At 39.0% G+C, this 16,286-nt stretch overlaps 1 protein-coding gene across 1 annotated transcript in view; it reads left to right on the top strand.

Moving 5' to 3' along the window:
• The window catches only part of DMD (dystrophin), a 2,981,380-nt gene that overhangs the window by 648,149 nt on the left and 2,316,945 nt on the right, over positions 1 to 16,286 (top strand). Inside the window, exon 3 of the mRNA XM_040336499.1 lies at positions 11,391 to 11,483. Coding sequence (XP_040192433.1) covers positions 11,391 to 11,483 — 93 coding nt within the window. The remainder of the gene's footprint in view (positions 1 to 11,390; positions 11,484 to 16,286) is intronic.

Below are 16,286 nucleotides of genomic sequence, written 5' to 3'. Positions count from 1 at the left end.
TAACCCTAAGGAGCCATTTAAACCTTACACCTTAAAACAAATCTATCAAGGTTAAGTTATATTTTTCCTTCTGTAATGCATTTAGCAAGTTCAGTTAGGGGTTTAACCACTTAAGCCCCGGACCATATTGCTGGTCAAAGACCAGAGCACTTTTTGCGATTCGGCACTGCGTCGCTGTAACTGACAATTGCACGGTCGTGCGACGTGGCTCCCAAACAAAATTGGCGTCCTTTTTTCCCCACAAATATAGCTTTCTTTTGGTGGCATTTGATCACCTCTGCGGTTTTTAGTTTTTGTGCTATAAACAAAAATAGAGCTACAATTTTGAAATAAATTTATATTTTTTACTTTTTACCATAATAAATATCCCCCAAAAACATATAAAAAAATAGTTATTCCTCAGTTTAGACCGATACGTATTCTTCTACATATTTTTCGTAAAAAAAAAAAATCGCAATAAGTGTTTATTGATTGGTTTGCGCAAAAGTTATAGCGTTTACAATATAGGGGGTAGTTTTATGTCATTTTTATTAATATTTATTTTTACTTGTAATGGCGGCGATCAGCGATTTTTCTTCAGTACTGCGACATTATGGCAGACACTTCGGACACTTTTGACACATTTTTGGGACCATTGGCATTTTTATAGCGATCAGTGCTATAAAAATGCATTGATTACTATAAAAATGCAACTGGCAGGGAAGAGGTTAACACTAGGGGGCAGGGAAGGGGTTAAGTATGTTCCCTGGGTGTGTTATAACTGTAGGGGGGTGGACTCACTAGGGGAAATGACTGATTGCTGTTCATACATTGTATGAACAGACAGTCAGGCATTTCTCCCCTGACAGGACCGGAAGCTGTGTGTTTACACACACAGCTCCCGGTTATCGCTCTGTAACGAGCGATCGCGGGTGCCCGGCAGTGATCGCGACTGCCGGGCACACGCGCGGAAGTTAGGAGCGAGCAAGGGGGTGCCCCTATTGGCTGCTGGGAGAGATGACGTAGATCTACGTGATCTCACCCAGCAGAGCCGACCTGCCACCGTAAAACCGCGGTGGCTGGTCGGCAAGTAGTTAAACACATCATGACCGAGCAATAGCAGTTTTACTGCTATAGGGCAGATGCTGTGCGCAGGATTGCGTATTTATATACATGATCCTGCGGTTACAGGTATCGGGCACAAGTGCGCACTACCAGCTGCTCACTTCCACTGTGATTATGCACAGCGGGAGCTGATCAGCGGGTACAGTGAATACTCAATGTCAGCCGGCAACAGCTGAATATTCGGTACACAGGCAGAACGGCAGTCTGCCTATGCAAAAAAGGCATATTGTTGTTCTGTCAGTAATGAAGGCATGCCTGCAAAGCTGCAAAGAAGGGACACATATCCATTCCTTTCCCTAGTAAAAGCACATCCCACAGTACTTAAAATACCTAGTTAGGCACACAGTTATCCCTTTGATCGCCTCTGATTTTAACCCCTTCCCAACCAGTATTGTTAGTGCAGTGACAGTGCATATTTTAGCACTGATCACTGTAATGGTGTCACTATTTCCCAAAAAGGGTAAAAAGTGGCAGCTCGGAGCTGCGGTGGCTCAACGCGATTGGAACTGCGCTGACAAGCCATTCACCTCTGCAGCTAGGGGTTCGGATCCCGGTCTCAGCTACATGTGAATTGAGTTTGGTGGTCTCAGCCCAGCTCCCGGTGGGTGTGCTATGCGAGGTAAGCCTGCGCTTAGTACGCCCACCCCCCTCCCACAAAAACTACCACACTTACACGCACTCGAAATTGGGTTAACATGCACGCACTTTGACCACACGGTTTCTAAAAAAGAGAGGCAAAGGACTAACGGGGCTGGTTGAGCGGGCAAATCCTCTCACTCCCTTGAAGGGAGTCCCTCTGCGGAGCAGGTAGGGCGGGCTGTGTGGGAGAACCCCCTCACACACCCGCCATTGCCACCCAGGGCATGGAGAAAGGTGGCAGATTGCCTCTGGGGGAGGCCTGCCTACTCCTAACTCCTGCAGTCCGGCTCCTCTCTCGAGTACACGCACAAAAAATACACTTTAAAAAAAAAAAAAAAAAAGTGGCAGCTAGTGTCCGATTTGTCCAACGCAATATCGCAGTCCCGATATATGTCACTGATCACCACCGTTACTAGTAAGTAAGTAAATAAATAACAATTCCATAAATATTTACCATAGTTTGTACCAAAAACAAACCCAATATGCTTATTGGATTATTTTTTTACCAAAAATATGTACAGACTACATATTGGCCTAAATTGATGAAGACTTTTTTTTACATTTATTATTGCATATGTTTTATAGCAGAAAGTAAAAAAAATTGCAAACATTTTTCATGAAGGGGGGGTACATTTTCCTGGAGCTGAAATGGTTAAAGTGGTTGTAAACCCTCTCTGAGAACTTTCACATACAGGTAAGATCAAGGCTTACCTGTAGGTGCTTGCAATATCTCCTAGACCTACACGGTTTAGGAGATATTTGCAATAAATAATGCACCAATGTCTACGGCGCAGGCACACTGAGCGTGCCGTTGCTGAATGGCATCATGCCGTAAGTGTCAGCTCCTGCGCAGGAGTGACGTCATCACTGCTCAGGCCAGTCACAGCGCAGGAGCAGCGATTCCTGGAAGGAAGAGGGTGAAAGATGGACGCTTAGTGGAGGAGAGGAAATCAGGGACATTGCAGGCTTCGGTTTGAGGTAAGTGACACATAGTGGGCTACTATGAGATGCAAAGTAGCCCATTATGCTTTACCTTTGCAGGGAAACAAAGAGGAAGTAAACCCTGATGGGTTTACTTCCTCTTTAACCCGGATGTGACAGGGAAGGGCAATGTGGGATGGGTATACTGGAAGCATGCAGGTCTGTATACTCTCAATGTTTGGCATTACTAGTTATGAGTTATAGGAGAACTTACTAGTATGCTTAATATCAATGCTATTTGATGCCTATTCTGTTCCCATCAGATGGAATGTCAGCAGTGCCTGACAACTATATGGTGGCACACTTAACTGGTTCTTACTCTGTTACCTGGCCTTTGAAATTAAATAATAAGTGTACTTCTAGATTAACCTAATTAAGCAAAGCTTTCATTGCCATCAGTACAGGCCTCCTAGCAAATGGCAGCTGTAATATTTTTATAATGCTTACTCAGTTTTGCTTTGAGCTCTTCAGATGGTAATGTATTTTTAGAATTCATCTATAAGGCATTCATTATAGTAATTATAATCATGTTGATTGACAGCAAATCTGTGCTTGGTAGTACTGACTGTTGAAGAACTGTTTTTTTTAGACAGAATAAAACTGTCTCATGTTTTCCTGTGACTGAAATACATTGCAGCATTGTAAAGCAGTAAATACTATGATCATGGACCACATGATAAATATATTGCCAGGAATAATAGGTATGGATTTCACTACTTCACTGAATATTTATATTCTTTAATATTTCATTTTTGAAATGTCTCATTTGGAAATAATTTTGTTCTACAGTTGTGAAAGCTACATTGTTAGTGACACAAATGATTATTTTAAACAAATTACTTATGAATAACCAAAGAATTGTGGCTTTTCCTCTTCTTACTGGTAGTTCTCTAGGACTAAAGTTTAAATAATTTTTGAATAAATATCAACTTTAATAATTTCATTCCGGCTTCTTAATGAAATGTAATGATTGTTCATGGAGATGAAAAGCAGAAATTGAAGTTTAAAGGAAAAAAATTGTTTGATGTTGTAGAGTGATTGGTGCCTGACTGGACTGTCAAAAAGAAATCAAGATTTGACTTTGCATGACTAAAAATACTAATCAAGTAATATAAGCTGCCATATGGATTGTGCAGGTTTTAGCAATACTGCTTGTTCTGTTCAAGGTGCAAGATTTATAACAAATTAATTAATTGGTAGAGGTTTGATAAGCCAAGCTTTGAAAATGCATTTGTTAAAAGGAACTGCATTAGACTCTACTTAAACCCAAAGACAGTAGGAAAGTGAGGATCTGTTTGCAGCCATTTCTACTCCTTTGCATGCCAGCATTTTTGCACTTTGTACAAACTCTATGGCCTAGCATGGGTTTTTACTATGTATATTTTTCTCTGTTTACTTGCCCTGAAGAAGGGGAGGCAATTCCCCTGAAATGCATTGGCTCTACTTATTTACTTTTATCTCCAATAAACAACTATACAATTCCTCAAGTGAGACCGTTTTCTTTTTGGACATTGGGTGCTCCCAATTATCCATGTGTTCACTGTGATAATACCTCCATTGCCATTATCAGAAAGGTAGCAGCCCTAGACAGAGTCTAACACTTACCACCTACAATTAGGGAACAACCCATTGGAATCAATTCCTTCTATACCTTTGCCACATTAATTTGCCGCTAGGCAGCCTCGAGCAGCACCAGTCCAGCGCTGTCTACTCAGATTTAAACTTGCTAGGGAATTTGACTGCTCAAGGAAGCTTTGATTCCCTAGCAATCCTCCCTTATTCCGGCCACATCATAACCATAACCCTTTCCTCTTTTAGGACTGTCTTTTTACTGTCTGTTCTGGTTCAGCTCCTCTGCCCTCCAGCTGTGGATGGCGGAGCAAGAAGGAATTCCATAAAATTGCACTTCAGTGACAGCTCGAAATTCTGCTTTCTTTACATCTATGATGGCATCACTGTGCAGTCTCAGGGCTTTTTTGGTGTCTACACTAATAAGTATTTTAATGGTAAATAATATGTATACAAATATATTAAATGTACAAATAATCTTATGGAAATATTGTTTTTGTAATCAAGGGTCTGGTAACAGGTCTATTTAGGATTATTGGCAGTCATTAAAAGTTATGTTGTGTACATGCCCATCTTGACAATTGTCAGCTGCAGTGTGATAAGCCAAGTAGGGGGTGTACCACCTACCAGTGGGAAAAATATGTACGTAAGTACTCTGCTTAGCAGAATTTGACTAATGATGGATAGAGATAACAATCACCTTTCCTTGCTGTTTATGGTCTTGTGACAACAATGCATAAGAAATCTTTAAATTACATATAAAACCTTAGAAATTTACTTTGCTTAATTGTGTCTAAAAGTTTTTGTAACAGTGTTTTAGTAAGCATAATTGCTAATTACAGTTCACCTGAGCTCCCCCTCTGATACATTTTGTTCAGTAAGTGGTTTGTTCTAAAGTAAACAGCTGACAGTAGGAGAAAATAATCCTTTAGGGCCCTTTCACACGGGCAGACGAACGGTCCGTTTTTTACAAGTCCGTTTACAGACTCACAATGCATCCCTATGGGACGATCCGCTCCATGTGAATGAGCCCTTACACATATTAGACAATTAATCACGCAAAATAAGGGCTCTCACCTGTTGCAATAAATTTAGCACTGCCCACACTCATAGTTAATCACTTCACCTCCATAAGGTTTTACCCCCTTCATCAGGGCATTTTTGTGCTTTCAGCACTGTGCTACTTTAAGTGGAAATTACTCAGTCATGCAACACTGTACGCAAATGAAAATGATATATATTTTTTTCACACAAATATAGCTTGTAGTATTTAATTACCCCCAGTTTTTTAGATTTTTTGCTATATAAATGAAAAAAAATACTGACAATTTAAAAAAAAAAAAAAAACATTTTTTTTTTCAGGTTTCTTTTACAAATAATTGTGTTAATGTCCATTGCAACTTCACAGCTTAACATTGTGAAGAATACATCATAAATGATCAAAACAGAAATAAAGAATAGAGTAGCATTAAAAAAAAAAAAAAAAGGAAAAATAAAAATGCCAGTAAATTAGACATATAAAAATGAACAAAGATACTCAGGACCCAGGAATGGCCATGGGGCATTGTCCTTCTTTTCAATGTTCTGTTATAAAAATTAGTAACTAAATAATCCTTCCTCATAAATTTAGGTCAAAATGTATTCCTCTTTATTTGGTAAAAAAGGAGTCTACAAACCAATATCAATCCTGATGTATTGAGGCCCTAAAATGCCAGGACAGTACAAATACCCCCCAAATAACCAATTTTTGTAAAGTATACAGTACAAGGTATTTTGTAAGAGGCATGTTGAGTTTTATGAAGTTGTAATTTTTAATAATATTAAGAAATTCAATAAAATGTTTTTTTGTTTTTTTTGTTTTACATACTGTCACCAGTGCAATACAGTGTCATGATATGACTAGTGTGGCAGTGATCAGGGATACCCCCCCCCCCCCTAAATAACAGCTTGTTTGGAGATAGACAGTCCAAGGTATTTGGAGAATAATGAAATTAAATATATATATATATATATATATTGTACAGGACACCGGGGGTGGGTCCTGGACGGGTGCTATACGGCACCACTGTTTGGACTATGGTCCATTTAAATAGAGGTAGAAGGTTCAGGGGGTCACCCAAAAGTGGGTGAAAAGTTCCAGGCAGGCGCTAATTCAGAGAGGACTGGCTCGCCGTCTTCTCTATCTTAATAAAGTAGTTTGGGGCCTGGAATTTTGGAGGCTCCAAAGTGTTATTTGGGTGGGATGGAGCCTCCACTCCTAAACCCTGGAATCCAGCGCACAAGGGGTTAAAATCTCACAGACAACCACCCATTAAAGCAGTAAGTGATGCTGGAGGGAGTGAGTGAGTTGGGAGAGTGCACCTGTGAGGACAAGATGGAAGTCTGCTAGCTGCTCAGAGAGGACTTTTGAGTAGTTTGGAAGTTAAGCTGTGTCTGCAGGGAAGGTCTGGAGGACTTCTTACTAAAAACGTATGTGCCTTTCTTTTGGTTGTTTTTTCTGAAGAAAGACTTTTTCCTAATTTATGCTGGAAACAAGCAGGACTTTTGTTGTGACGTTTTGGATGCTGAAGAAAAGCTTTATTTTGTTTTGTTTGGTCACCAATAAAGACCCTTTGCTTTACTGACACGGTTTTACGCACTTGTCTCGCGGAGCTTAAAGACCCCCAAAGTTTACAATATATATACATATTTTTTTACAAAGTTGCTATTTTAAGTTATTTCTCACACACCTCATAGGTATACTTAAAATTATACCCCAAAACAAATTCTGCTGGGCCTCCTGAGTATAGGAATACCACGTGTATTCCTATACTCAGGAATACACATGGTATTGGGACCCTTTATAGCATAGATGCATAGTAGGGATGAGCTTCGAGTTTGAGTCGAACTCATGTTCGACTCGAACATTGCCTGTTGGGCGAACAACGAACAATTTGGAGTTTTCGCGGCAAATTCGAAAAGCCGTGGAACACCCTGTTAAAGTCTATGGGAGAAATCTAAAGTGCTAATTTTAAAGGCTAATATGCAAGTTATTGTCCTAAAAAGGGTTTGGGGACATGGGTCCTGCACCAGGGGACATGTATCAATGCAAAAAAAAAGCTTTAATGCTTAAAGTGAAACAATAACAGTGAAATATTCCTTTAAATTTCCTACCTAGGGGGGTGTAAAGTAAGCATGTGAAATTGCGCTTGTTTCCTGTACTTAGAACTGTCTCTGCATAAAGTGTAATTTCTGAAGGAAAAAAAGTCGGTTAAATTTAAAGCAAGTTGCCTTTTTTTAACCGATGGTTAAATAACCTATGGGGCCCACACACGATCAGTTTTGACCGATGAAAATGGTCCATCAGACCGTTGTCCTCTGTTTAACCTATCGTGTGTATGAGGCCTTTGACAATCTCTTGCCTATTTGCCTAAAAAAATTCCGATTTCAAAGATTTGGCTCCCATTAATTTCAATGGAGTCTGGATTCAGCATCTGAACTTTAGTAAAGCTTGCTCCATATACTTCTAACCCAGGTATATACTGCTCATCACTCATTTTAAGACATTCATCTCTTTTAGAATGTTATAATCAAAAAATAAAACCTTAACATTTGCAATCAAACATTAACAGTATGGTAGAAGTAATTTAACCTTAAAAAGAAAATGCTGGAAAGTGATGTTATGTTATCAAGATGAACTGACACTTTATCTAAGAGAATAACTAACAGTATAATCCCATTGTCTGTACAATATTTCAGGAAAGGCAAATTAAATATGAAACCAGTATTCACAAATTGCCTTACCTATGTTCTACAAATGTGCAGGTTTACTAAAAGTCTTTTGGTGCATTGCTCTCCACAGGAGCTGATAATTGGTCTTAATCTGCTTAAAACAAAGAAAAATAACCTGCTATTCTCGTAATTATAAAAGAATGAAAGACTAAGGTGACAATCACTTTCAAAAAAGGCAATTTTGCAGAAAAAAATATAAAAAAACGCAACAATAGTTTTTTGCCAACAACTGAGCATCTGAACTCTGAAGTGTATTTACAGTTTTTTTTTTTACTTTTAACTTTAACATTATTTTCCAATAATGTGTAAGTTATGAAAATTAGCTTGCGTTCTCAGCCTATTAATCTTTTTTTTTTCTACTAAAGAAACCATAATCTGCAGGTTGAATGTTTGCATTAAAGTATCGTCTGAGTAGTTTTTTAGGTCAAATATGTTTTATTTTGAGGTTCAAAGCCACAAAAGGTTGAATACTACTAACTTTTTTCATAATAAATTCATACAATACAGAATCTCATGGAAGTCATGCATGTCTTGTTAAGTCTACCAAAAACTATTTCTATTGAAGTGATCTGTTTTTATTCATCCATTATGTTTTAATTAGCTGAAGGCTAAACATAAGAAAATGTTCGAGCTCATTTATTGATTATCTGTAAGCAACACTTCTGCAAGCAGTGGTATCAGCAGGGAGCATCAATAGTTTCAAAAAACGACCACAACATACAGGGGTATACAATGTATTGACATAAACACACACACACCCATCATAAGTTGGACTGGTGTCTTTTTCCAACCTCACCAACTATGTAGCTATGTTAGTTATTTAATATGACTCATAATGTAGAAAAAGGGGGTAATACCACGCTAAAAAATTAAGTGAACTGAAATAATACAGCTGCAACAAAAAAACATTAAAATATCTCTATTGCAATCAAGTAAACATCAAAAAGTAAGTTGCGTTAATAAAACAGTGACATCGAGGTTAATAAGAAACCTAGGTAGTGACATAAAACCACATTCAATAATGTATTGAGTCTATTTGGAATTCGGAAAACTGATGGAAAGAAAACAGAGTCCAAATAAATGAATATAGGTCCAGAGTTCTGCGTCACCATGACGTGCTGATGCCATTACGTTTTTTACGCCTTACGTGACCCCGGTACACGGGTGTTTGTATTTTAATGCTTGCCGGCTATTTTCATGTATATGCGGTTGATTCCACCTACTCCTTTTTAAGCAATAAAGGCGTTTTAGTCTACTACACTATTGGAGGCCCTTGTCCCTCTTTTCACTCACGGCCTGTTGTCCCAGTAGTGATTTCCCGCAGAGGGCTGATTCTGCCTGCACATATGACCTTGTTCTTTAGGGGGTCCACCGTATCTGGTAAGGGAATCCACTCATAGAGTGAGATCATCTTTTCCAATTGGGACTCCTGCATATCTCCTTTTCCCCCTCTGCTATCTTTTGGTGAAGGTGGATGAACTCTGGACCTATATTCATTTATTTGGACTCCTCTGTTTTCTTTCCATCAGTTTTTCGAATTCCATATGGACTCAATACATTATTGAATGTGGTTTTCTGTCACTAACCAAGTTTTTTTATTAACTTGATGTCACTGTTTTATTAGTGCAACTTATTTAATATGACTCAAATGCTCATAGTTTTGTGACAGAATGATTTAGGCATACACATACTGTTTTTATTCCATCCACATGGCACTTGCATTTGTATTTTGTTTGCAAGGTTCTGCAGAGAACAGTATGGTTCAATATGCGCTTCTGATAAATCGAACCTATTAAAATCAGTAGGAGGTCATAGGCTCCATTCACACCTAGGCGTATTTACGCCTGAAGCGCGACGCCGCAGCAGCCCTAATACGCTGGAGGGGTGATTTTACATTGCCCTCTATGGAGATGGTTCACATCTCCACGCCGAACGCCGAAACGCTGTACGCCTGAAGCTCAAAACAAGTCCCGGACCCTTTTTTCAGGCGGCTTCGGCGTTCGGCATAGGAGTTGTGGACCTGGGGGTTAAATAGGGGTTAAAATTGCAGCGTTTTTTCGCCGCAAATCGCGGTGCAAAATGCCACAATTTGTCGCCGCAATTCGCGGGACAAAACGCCGCCATTAGGTGTGAATGCAGCCATATGTTCTGTTGTAAAATGTAAAATGTTTTAAGCATTCCTATAGTAGTTTAATAATATGGTATGTTTATCTTTCTGCTACACATGAGTGTGTATTCGGTGTCAGGTGTGTTTTTTCCCTTGAACATATTATCTGTAAAACTCTAACACTAAACATTTTATGTTGGAAAACCACAGAATAATAATAAAAAAATATCAGAATGTATAAATCTATCAGTTGTAAAGAAAATATGTCATTTAGAAAACAAAGTTTATATTATGTAGCAAAAGTATATATATATTTTTTTAAACACAGTATAACTAACATATGTAATTTTGCTTTACAATAATAAAAAACATCCCACAAAGACACCCTTTGTAAGGTTGTAGAAGTTATATCTTTTAATTAACAAGAACTTTATTGAAAAGTTTTGTAAAACAATACAGTACAAAGCATATATAAATTTGAATTTGGGCATATAAAACCTTATATCCAGTGGAGTATTATAATCAGACAAAGTACAGGTATATGCAATATTGGTCAAATAACCTGGCAGATATCAATGTAGACAAACAAAGGACAACAAAAATTTAGTTTAAAACTATGAGACTGTAGAAATGTAAAACTGTAAAACAATTCTTCCTGTTGATTTCCAGACAGTTGGGGTTGTAGGTGGAGAAGGATATGAGAGGAGAAATGATGGCATATCAACTGTGCAAACATATTCTATAAAGCTACATATTACCTCAGTAATGAAGAGAAAAAAGTATTTGTATATCATCCTTACTGATCTTAGAAAAGACTGTGGTAGTAGTTATTTATTGGTAGCAAAGTTCTGGATCAGGAACGATGGATATGAAGAGTAGGAGTGGAGCAGGGGTGGAGGTAGATATAGGGGAAGGAAGATATAGGGGAAGGGGTAAGAAGAAGGACAAGGGGAAGATATATGGGACAGGGCTTCTAATCCTAACCTGGTGCCTATCTCCCAGATTGCGTGGAACCATATAGGTAATATTCTTGCATATCGAGCCAGGACTGACCATCAAGGTTGGGGAGTTTCATCTTTTAATAAAATTATTCATAATTATATAGAAAAGAAAAAACTCTAATAACTGTAAACATCTTTATGTATTTAAACATGCATAACAAAGAAAAAATAAAATTCTTCAATCAGATAAACTTTAACAGTAGCATTTTTTGTTTCAGTTTGGGAAACCTCCAATTGAGGATCTGTTCAATGACCTTCAAGATGGACGAAGACTTCTGGATCTTCTTGAAGGCCTTACTGGTCAAAAGCTGGTAAGTGCCATCTTTTATACAAGCTTGTTCGGTTATCATTCTAATCATGCAGTCAGAATTCTGTTTTACTTTATTTTATTGGCAAATTAATTTTTTTTTTTACCCCCTTCCGTGTTCAGGCCATTTTTTGCGATACAGCACTGTGTTGCTTTAACTGACAATTGTGCGGTCGTGCAATGATGTACCCAAATAAAATTCATGTCCTTTTAATCCCATATAAAGAGCTTTCGTTTGGTGCTATAAATGAAAAAAGATCGACAATATAAAAATTCAAAACAATATGTTTTACTTTCTGCTACAAAACACATCCAATAATTTTTTTTTTAAATGTCTTCATAAGTTTAGGCCAATTTGTATTCGACTACATAAAAGGGTATATTGATTGGTTTGCTCAAAAGTTATAGCGTCTACAAACTTTGTTTTACTAGTAATGGCAGAGATCAGTGATTTTTAGCGGGACTGAGACATTGCAGCAGACAAATCTGCCACTCAGTGACACTTTTTGGGGACCAGAGACACCAATACAGTGATCAGTGTTAAAAAAATGCACTTTCACTGTATACATGGCAGGGAAGGGATTAACATCAGGGGTGCTCAAATGGTTGAGTGTGCTGTTAGGGAGTGCTTTCTAACTGTGTATGGGATGGACTGACCGGAGGAAGGGAGACAAGATCTCTCTCTTCCTCTTTGACAGAATGACGGTCTGCCTTGTTAAACAAGGCAGACCATCATTTCTGCCTCTCGTGGGTGGCCGGAAGCCATTGTGGCCAATGGATGCACTAATTGGTTCCCCCCGTGTCCAATCACAGTGGGGCTCCGGCGGCGTGTGCACCATAGCCGATTCCAGGAATCACGTACAGGTATGCGATTTTGCGCTTAACCTCCCTGGCGGTATGATTATGTCTGGAATTTTTTACCAAAAGCGGTACAATTTTTTGAATGGAAATTTGTCGTTTTATACTGTAGGCCTGCAATTCTTAGGAATAACTCACTTAAATCTGTCCAAACAAGAGTCTAGTAGACATCTCGGGTATGATAAAGTTTAAAAAACAAAATCATTATAATATAATAAATAACTATAAATAATTATAACAAATAATAATTTAACTATAATAAAAATTATTCAATAATGTAATCAAATCAAAAACACTGAAATTTGCTCAGTTGCAGAATTGTCGCTGTCATTATTTTTATTGTTTGATGACAAATTTCCCCACAAATCACTATCGCTCAATTCTGCAAGTCATTCTAATGTATTATCGCTGTTTTCTAGCTGGTCTAAAAGCAATTTTGATGTAAAGGGAAACTTTTTGGTTGCTATGGACAATCTACAGTTTGCAGGGAGAAAGAACAGTTTTTATTATATAAAAGTACACGTAGGACACAGGACAAACCACTAGGGACAAAGGGGGTGTGTATTTTTTACATACAGTACTGTAATCTATAAGATTACAGTATACTGAATGTGTATTGTGTTTTTCACTTTTTGAATTTGGCGCCGAACTCCGTCCCCATGCGTCGTAACGTCGCAGGGAATGGAGCTCTGCGACACTGTGAATCGAGCAAGGAGACACAGTGGAGGAGCCCGCACACACAGCGGGGACGCATCGCAGGATCCAGGGACAAGGTAAGTAACTTCCCCCTGTATTCTGCAATGCAATCCCGAGTCTGGCTCGGGGATACCGCTTTTGGTATAAAAAATTCACCCCGAGCCAGACTCGGGATTACCGCTAAGGAGGTTAAAGCAGAAGTAAACCTGCATAAAACTGTTTAATTTCCATCACGTGCCATCGGCTGTGCTCTCAACCACACTGTCAAGAAATCCAATGGCTGGTATCTAAACTGATCACATGTGCAGCATCATGGCAGTTGTAGATTAAACAAGGCAAAGATGGTAGCTTCCTTGGCTGAAAACGATAGGGGGGTTTACTTACACTTTAAGGGCCGCCCTGCCACAGTACAGAAAAATCTTTGAGATTAATGCAGGGAAGTGAATTGCAGGGACCAAAGGGGACTTATTCAGTGGGTATGAAAAGTAAAGGATTGTATTCTGTTAGCCATTGATGCAGAAAGATACTTTTTTTTTACTAGCTTAAAGGAGTTGTTAAGGCAGACTTTTTTTATCTTAATGCATTCTATGAGTAGCAGAGCCTTCTATGTGTAGCAGTTGCCCCAGCACCCCCTAATACTTACCTTAACCCCATCTCTGTCCAGCAATGTCCATGAATCCCTTGGCCATCAGGGACTCTCCCTCCTGATTGGCTGAGACACAGCAACAGTGCCATTGGCTCCCACGGTTGTGATTTAAAGTCAGTTAGCCAATCAGGGGGAGAGGGAGTGGGCAGAACACCAGCTCCATGTTTGAATAGACACATGGAGCTTCAGCTTGGCTTGGGGGCTCTCATAGCAAGCTTCTTGCACTTTGAATGCAAATTTCTGGCATTCAGAAAAAAGCCCATAAACTCCACTGCTCATTAATACTAAAACATGTCCATGTGTGCATGGACACATAGGTTAACATAGAGTGCAGTTTATGGGCTTTTAAAAAGAAAGCCAAAACGCCAATAAACTACAGTTTATCAGCTTCAGTGTGCATGGAGCCTTAAAGGTAACTTCCCATATAAAGCTTGTGCAGTGTGTTTAAGTGGAGATGGATAGAGCAGGGCTCAGTTTGCTACTAGCGAGTTAGTGTGCTTACTTATTGTGACTGAGTGTAGAGTGTTAGTGTAGTGTCAGTATAGTGTAACAGTATAGTGTGTCAGTGTAGTGTTAGTGTAATGCAGTGTTTAACACAGCATTACATAATGTTTAACTCTGAGTGTAGTGTAAGTATAATGTGTCAGTATAGTGTGTTAGTGTAATGCCACTATAAGGGCCCCTGCAGCGTCTGTGTCCACAAGCAAAGGTGAAAGTGGTCTGTTCTCAGGAAGGGCACATTTCTCTCTGTTTAACTACTTAAGGACCAAGCCTATTTTTGACACTTGTTGTTTAATAGTTAAAATATTGTTTTTTGCTAGAAAATTACTTAGAACCCTCAAAATTATATATATATATATATATATATATATATATATATATATATATATATATATATATATATATATATATATATATATATATATATATATATATATATATAATTTTTTTTCAGACATCCTAGAGAATAAAATGGATATTGTTGCAACACTTTATGTCATACTGTACTTGTGCAGCAGTCATACAAAAAATAAACTTTTTGGAATTGCAAAATAACAAAATAAGAAATCAGTAAAGTTAGCTCCCTGTATTGTAAAAGATAATGTTCCGCAGAATAAATTGATACTCAAAATGTCATGCTTCAAAATTGCACCCGCTCGTGGAATGGCGACAAACTTTGGCACTTAAAAATCTCTATAGGAAATGTTTAAAAATGTCTACAGGTTACCAGTTTTGAATTATAGAGAAGGGTCTTGGGCTAGAATTATTGTTCTCGCTCTAATGATCGTGGAAATACCTAACGTGGGGTTTGAACACTGTTTACATATGTGGGCGTTACTTACGTATGCGTCGCTTTTGCGCACGAGCACGGAGGAACAGATGCTTTCATTTTATTTATTTTTTATTTTATTTCTAAAGCGGACTGCCCACCATTAATAAAAATATCGGGGGTTATGGCAGCTATTTCTTCCATAACAACGGTATTTAATGTCAAATTAGCAACGTATATCTACGGTGGGCAGTCCAGAAGTGGTTAATGATGTTGCCCATGCTATCCAGCCACAGCATGCAGAGGAGGCGGTGGACTGGCTTACTAAGCCATTCTAATCCTCCTCATCCTCTATGACCCAATCTGACACTTGTGTGTGGTGCACTGCAGCTGCCAGAGTGGCTTATTCTGCTTCTTTGTCCACAGCTACTCCTGCCATAGCCCCAGCATCATGCATTGAGGAATCAGCTGAATTATTTAAACACAAAGTCAGCCACTTGCTTCTTGGGGATGCACAGACATTACTTGACTCTAATGTTTCTGAGGTTGAGGAAGGGAGTAACATGAGCCAACAAAGAAGAAAGAACACTGATAAACAACAAATTGGCAGTCATGTTTCCCCAGCTGCAGCATATTACCAAATTGGCTCCAGTGATGATAAGGATGGAGGGGATTATGATGATGAGGTCACTAACGCGACTTGGGTGCCAGGTAGAGCAGAGGAGGAAAGTGAGGGTGAGAAACAACCCCAATGAGGCAGGATGTCCTCCAGAGGCAGCCATCATGGGAGAGTAGAGAGCAGCCACTCTATTCCATCAGATTGTGGAGCTGTTATGTCCTGGCCCACTTCCCACAGATAAGCTGTGTGGGCCTTTTTTAGCACATGTCCAGCCGAAAGCACTGTTGCCATTTTCAATCTCTGTCGCAAGCAGATCAAGCATGGCAAAAACACCAGCTATCTGGGTACCACATGCTTGACAAGGCATTTAACCTCCCGCCACTCAGCCCTTTGGCAAGATCACCTGAAAGCCACAAACAACGGACACATATCTTCTCCTCACTTCTCACCTTTCATGTCTACCCGCTCTAAAGCTCATGACCTCCCAGCAGCCTTCACTGACAGGGATAAAGGTATAGAAAAGGGTGTCACAGGTCCTTGCAAAATGTCTGCCAGTAGCACACCACCAAATGAATAACAGCCAAGTTTCTCGAAAAAATATACACCCCATGTCACCGACCCTCCCTGTATAGTGTCAAAACATGGGAAAATCGATTTAAACGATTTTTTTTCTTTATAAATGTCAGTTCTGCTACAACAGATTCTATACATGGTACAG

This window comes from Rana temporaria, chromosome 2 (genome assembly GCF_905171775.1).
Source record: "Rana temporaria chromosome 2, aRanTem1.1, whole genome shotgun sequence".
Classification (NCBI taxonomy): Eukaryota; Metazoa; Chordata; class Amphibia; order Anura; family Ranidae; genus Rana; species Rana temporaria.
Note: the sequence above shows the minus strand (reverse complement) of the source record. Positions and strands in the feature narration are given on the sequence as shown.